This window comes from Neolamprologus multifasciatus, chromosome 11, assembly GCF_963576455.1.
Source record: "Neolamprologus multifasciatus chromosome 11, fNeoMul1.2, whole genome shotgun sequence".
In the NCBI taxonomy this organism is placed as follows: Eukaryota; Metazoa; Chordata; class Actinopteri; order Cichliformes; family Cichlidae; genus Neolamprologus; species Neolamprologus multifasciatus.
The window spans coordinates 10928900-10935045 of record NC_140449.1 but is presented as its reverse complement, the minus strand read 5'-3'; the positions used below and the strand labels follow the sequence as shown (position 1 = coordinate 10935045).

The window sequence follows — 6146 nt, the reverse complement described above, 5'->3', positions numbered from 1 at the left end:
GTAAAATAATTTGGGGATTTCGTATTTACATGCACAGTATGTTTTTGAAACATTCAGAAAATATGAATGAAAACTATTTTCAAACTCAGCAAAGGTTGTCACTGCATCCCCAAACGCGAGTTTAAACACAAAGAAAAACTTAAGGTGAAGAAGCAGCAAACGTGCAGGATAAATGATGTATGGGTTTATGGTACTTGAAAGAAAATCTACATTTACGTACTTTTTTCTCCAGTTGTGTTTTTAAGACAAACATTACGTGATAAATTGCTTGTCTCGTCTGCACCAGGTGAATATTGTCTTTAGGAAATCAAGTCATTGTAATGTAACAGCACAGGTGAGAAATGATGAGATCACCTGCAGTGGCTGTTAAACACAGAGATACAACCAGATTTAGCAATCTGAGGCACTGAGGCAGTGTCATAACTGGTCAGTGAGGTGCTAGGATGTCACACACTTATTTCCTGTTGATTCATCTACCGGTAACCCCCCCCCCCCCCCATCCCCCCAGACAGCCATCTCAGAAAATGACCATGTGGTTTGATTATGCGTCACTGAAATTCTACCAAAGAATTCAAACTTTTGAAATGCGCACCACTTTTCTAATTTTCCACCACAAGAGGTGGCAGTAGGTCACACATACTTGTTTTCCAAGAATCAATCATCTCTCATAGAGTAAGTGGGTTGTGCAGCAATAAGTATATAAAAATGGGTATGTGGGGTCTGTGACATGGAGATGTACCACAATGACAACAAGAAGAGAAAATGATGACGAGAAAAGGAAGACATCAAGATAGAGATAGAAACACCAGTTTATAGTAATATTGCATTTGACTCTGAATAGAAGTCTTTTACTAATATCAGTCAAGCACATTTCTTAATCAAAGCTGCAACTTGTGATGTGAAATGTAACAAAGCAAAGACCAAAATATTAATTGCAGAAGTTATCACTCGCCCTTTCAGATGTGAGTGAAATTATGCTGTTAAAATTAAAGATGCATTCATATTGAAAAATATTTGAAAAATAGTGCATTTTTTTAAAATAAGTTTAAGTAGAAGGAAAAATAAAATTGGTGAAAATCTACATGCAAAAATCATGAAGGGTTTTAATTGTTTTTTAAAAAGCCAGCATTCAGTTTTAGAGGTGTGAAAGGGTGTAACCACATGCCATTCTGCTCTTTGAATTATTTTTGGCATTCTTGATGTCTAGCAGACGTCTGATAACGATCTTACTTACAGGACATACAGGAAGTAACATCTGCTGTTCTGTTTTTTTTTTTACTGCTCATTATCAGACTGCTGACTATTTGGGCGTTAGTTCATCTCTGCAGAATAAAGGCATCACATCATTAAGAACGAAAAACAAAAAGGGGGGCGCCTTGAAGAGCCATTCCTGACTCTACCTGGCTGGAAGAGCCATCACTGAGCCATCACTATGTCAGGTGAATACATTTAATAAATAATCCAGAAATTGGTACTTTTGCAGTGTAATATTTTAATATTTTGTTTTAAATATATCCATGTTATTATATTTAATGTCTATGGCTGTGCGCATTCCTGTAGAGATCTAAAACCAATAATACTGTAAAATGTTATCTTTTTATTTCTATTTGATAGTTCTCTTTCTATATTCTTCAAAAGTCTTCACAAAAGTGTACAAAATATGTGTATAACCACAATGTCTGTGAAGGTGACCTTTTGCTATCATCTACAAACATGTCTGTTAAGTTAGACAATATAATAAAAAATAATATTTCAAAATTATGTTGATAATCTCAAATAATCTCATTACATGGATAATTTAGTTTTTGTAAAAATGATTATAACATAAAGAAATGCCCCAGGGTTCTACACATTTAGTCTGGGCTTATTGGCTTTTAGCCTCATATCACCTGTTTTTATTGTAGCTGATTTGGTTTAAATCATAGACAGTATAAAGGAAGGTTAAATCCTGTTTTTCATAAAGCAGAAGCATCCAGTGAAAAGTGACGAACGGTGGCTTGACAGAAGTACCTGTAACTACCAGCAGGTGGCAAAATAATCCTCATTATCAACTGACTTTGAGGGCCTAAACATACATAGCAAAGGAAAATCATTTTCACAAACAGTAATCAGCAACAGTAACTTTTGAACTTCTTCCTGTGTTTCAATGAAAATGATTGAAACTTCATTATTAACATTTAATGCTGTGAGCACTCAAACTGTTTGAATGCAGCGTTGTAGACAGGTGCTATATCCAGATATGTATTCATTGTACATTAATATTCATGGTCTGTGTTGAAATACTACTACTATACTACAGCTACTACTACTAATCACAGCTCTGTCTCTCTCTCTTTCTCCAGGCGAGAATGCCACAGAAAATGACACATACAATTATACGAGTTACTATAACGAAGATGTCACACAAGATTATGGTCCTATCAACTTAAATGATATTCAAGATTTCAGTCAAGTGTTTCTTCCCACTCTCTATAGTTTGGTTTTCATCCTGGGCTTCATAGGTAGGTGTGTCCTGTTGTATGTTTGCTGTGAGAACACGTCCTCACTTTCTAGGGACAGAGATAGATTTCGTAAGCTGTTGGCTTTAAGGGATTCAGAGGAAAGAGTATTGTATGTAGGTGTGTAACAGTGATGTAAGAAACACAAAAACAGACATCCTTATTTTACATGTAACAGTGTGACAGGTACACTTATCGTGTCTTTTCTCACAAAGGTAACGGACTAGTGGTGTGTGTCCTGGTGAAGCACCGCAATCAGAGCAACCTGACAGACATCTGCCTCTTCAACCTGGCTCTCTCTGACCTCCTCTTCGTCTTCACGCTGCCTTTCTACTCTCATAGTGCCAGGGTCAGCCAGTGGACTTTTGGAGACTTCATGTGCCGTTTGATCTCCGGCTCTCACCACATTGGCTTCTTCAGCAGCATCTTCTTCATGGTTGTCATGACGCTGGACCGCTACATGATCATCGTGCATGCTCACAGGGTGGCACGTTTTCGCACAATGAGGGCAGCCATCATTCTGACCATGCTTGTTTGGATGGTCAGCTTGTTTTTCTCTCTACCAGATTTCATCTTCATACAGGAAACAAAAGAATCCCAGAAGTTTGGATGTGACTATCCCGAGGAGAGCAAAGTCTGGAAGCGTTACAACCTGTTCACCACAAATGTGCTGGGTCTCGTGATTCCTTTGCTGGTGATGGTAGGTTGCTACTCCAGGATCATCCCCACACTGATGAGCATGAAGACAGCAAAGAGGCACCGCATCGTCAAGTTGATCATCTGTATAGTGGTTGCGTTTTTCTTGCTCTGGGCTCCATATAACATTTCCCGTTTCTTGAAGTTTCTTCAGGAAAAGGGGAAAATCTCACGTAATGAAACCTGGTACAAAAATGTAAACCTGTCAATAACAGTGACGGAGGCCTTAGCTTACACTCACTGCTGTCTGAACCCCATCATATATGCTTTTGTGGGAGAGAAGTTTATGAGACGAGCCTTGCAGCTGCTGAAAAAGTTGGTGCCTGGTTACAGCAGAGATGTGGCAGACAGCTCATTCAGGAGCAGAGATGGGCAGTAACGCGTTACTTGTAATGCGATTCTTCCACTGACCGCTGCGGCACACCTGCACCAGGGTAAACCTCCGCCTAGCCCACTCCTGCTTTACAGGTGAAAATAGAGCAAAAGGACCGCTAGTCTGTGACTTTATTTATTTTCTGCTGTGTTTTACTTGCATCTGTTTGAAAGAGTGAGTGTTAACACAAAAAAAATATATTTTATGTGCTGGAATGTGCAGAAAATAGGTTTAAATGTTAAACTAATTCATTCAAGTCAGAGAATGGTGCATATAATTTAATGTTTGCTTGATGCATAAAGTTAAAAGATTAAAACTAATAAAACAAGTTTTAAAAAGAGACTTTTCCATTTGATTACATTTTGTATGATGGATTATGCAGAAAAAGTAGAATTGGGCTGAAAGATCTATCACTTTATCACCTGTTCAGGTTGTAAATCGTGTTTTTAAAAAGTAACTAAGTAACTAAGTAATTAATTACTTTTGAAAATAAGTAATCAGTAAAGTAACGGGATTACTTTTTTGGGGAAGTAATCAGTAATTAGTTACTGATTACTTTTTTTAAGTAACTTGACCAACACTGTTCAGGAGAAGCTCAGTTATGTCCAGGGGCTCTGAAATCACCTCCACCTTTAAACTGTAGAAGTTTGAGGGCAGTTGTAACTTGTTTAACATGCAGTTTTCACGTGTTCTTACTGCAGACCATATCTTGTTATTGTTTTTTTGTTCATTTGACCACTTGTATTTGACACAAGAGTTTGTGTTTACACCTTTAGATCCTATGACTTACAAGGGAATACTTCATTTTTATCATAACATTTCAGATGCAAAGGCTCAAAACCTATCTCCAGTGTTTTTGAGACTATGTAATGCTCGTCCTTCTTCTGCTCAGGCTCAGTGAAACTTGCTGGTGCATTTAACTGAACCTGCTGTTTGCAGCATCCTGTAACAGCAAGCTGACACAAACATGCAAAAATAGCATACTGCAACACAAACAAACCAAAGATGGCAATACAGAATGTTCTAGTCTTAGATAAAATAGAAATCCTTCAATCAAATGTATACCAATACAAAGCATTTTCCATATTCACATGTCGTTATTGATAATTGAATCTTATAAAATGATGTGGAGCAAACGTTCCAGTATTGGCAACATTGTATATATGTACAGAGTAGAGCTTTACATGCTGGATACATTGTCCTTATTGCTTCAGTGACTTTTACTGTTGTGCCAGACCTTCTTTGAATGAAACTGGTGCATTTTCTTACTTTAATTTACATATTTCTATCTTCAGCCCCATTCTGATGTTTCACTTTTTGCACTTTTTTTGTTTGTTACATCATTTTATGGTTCTTTGCATTTGTAATAGTTTTCTTAAGACAATAAATGATAATGCAAATCTTCAGCTTACTTCAAATTAAAGTCATAAAGTGGTTTGTCATATTGGAGGAGTCCATTGTTCATTTTGAGAAGCTCTCTTAATTCTCTCTGTTATGGAAATGACAAATTCTGTACACAGTCAGAAAAAAGGATCTGTTAAAAAAAAAAGTTTTGTGAGATAGTCCCAAACTAATTCATTAGGTAGGTAACTCTTCACCATCGCTATCACTTTTCCTTTTAGCAGCACTTCAGAAATTCAGTAATTTTACCCCTTTCCAAAACCAAAATCACATTTGTTGCCCTTTGTAGTGGGCAGCAGAAATAACTTATTTCTTAACTAACCTATAACCATGTTTCAGGAAGTGAAAGTAAGGATTTTCCTTAATATTGTGGAAGGAGAGTCAGATTAGAGCTGTCAAGACATTAGGTGGACATTAGAGTACAAAGGTGAAAGCTCAAAAGAGCACATACATAGATTGTACCATGTATTGCTCTGACTTTTTTAGGCATTACAATTTCTAGAAGGGGAAATAAAAGCCTTTTAAGTTGAATTCAAACACACATCAATTTAAGGTTTGATTTCTTTCTTCAGTTACCCTGTTGATTTATTCAGTTAATTATATTTGCTAAAAGTGCATTAAACTGTACCGTTTCTGTGTTTACCTGTTCAGTTTAAATGATACTGAAACTGGGTTGAAATCATTTTGTTGTTGGTGCTGATCTCTGAAGGCAGCATTAAAACTGAAATGAAGGGAAAATATTCTTCAGCATATTACTATTGTCATACTATTGATGACTCAGATAACCTCTGAAAGGATTCAAATGAACTGGTTAGCCAATTCGGTAAGTCAAGACATGTTATTCAAGATTCACCAGCAGCCAACAGGCCCAGGATCCTCCAGCATCTCCAGGCCCAGGACTCTCCAGCAGATACCAGGCCTGCCACCAGGCCATGGCCAGGCTCCAATAGCCCAAGACCAGGCTTCCTTATTAGCCTGTAGGCGGAACAGAATGAAACTTTAGTACTACCATAGCCAGTTTTTGCATAAAAGATACCGACTATGGCTGGTAAAAGTGCCTACTAAATGGTAAATGGACTGATTCTTACACAGTGCTTTTCTACTTTCCCAGAACACTCAAAGTGCTTAACATTCTTAACATGCCACATTCATCCATTTACACAAGCACTTTCTTCTAT

The 6146-nt window shown here is 37.3% G+C and overlaps 1 protein-coding gene across 1 annotated transcript; it reads left to right on the top strand.

Annotated features, from left to right (window-relative positions):
* The first annotated feature begins 511 nt into the window (after positions 1–511).
* LOC146507856 (C-C chemokine receptor type 2-like) lies at positions 512–5176 on the top strand. The gene is made up of 4 exons (XM_085176263.1): positions 512–1439; positions 2343–2501; positions 2714–3569; positions 4156–5176. Exons 1-4 carry the CDS (start codon positions 1433–1435, stop codon positions 4208–4210), a joined length of 1077 nt encoding a protein of 358 aa, XP_085032389.1. The 5' UTR covers positions 512–1432; the 3' UTR covers positions 4211–5176.
* The last annotated feature ends 970 nt before the right edge of the window (positions 5177–6146 follow it).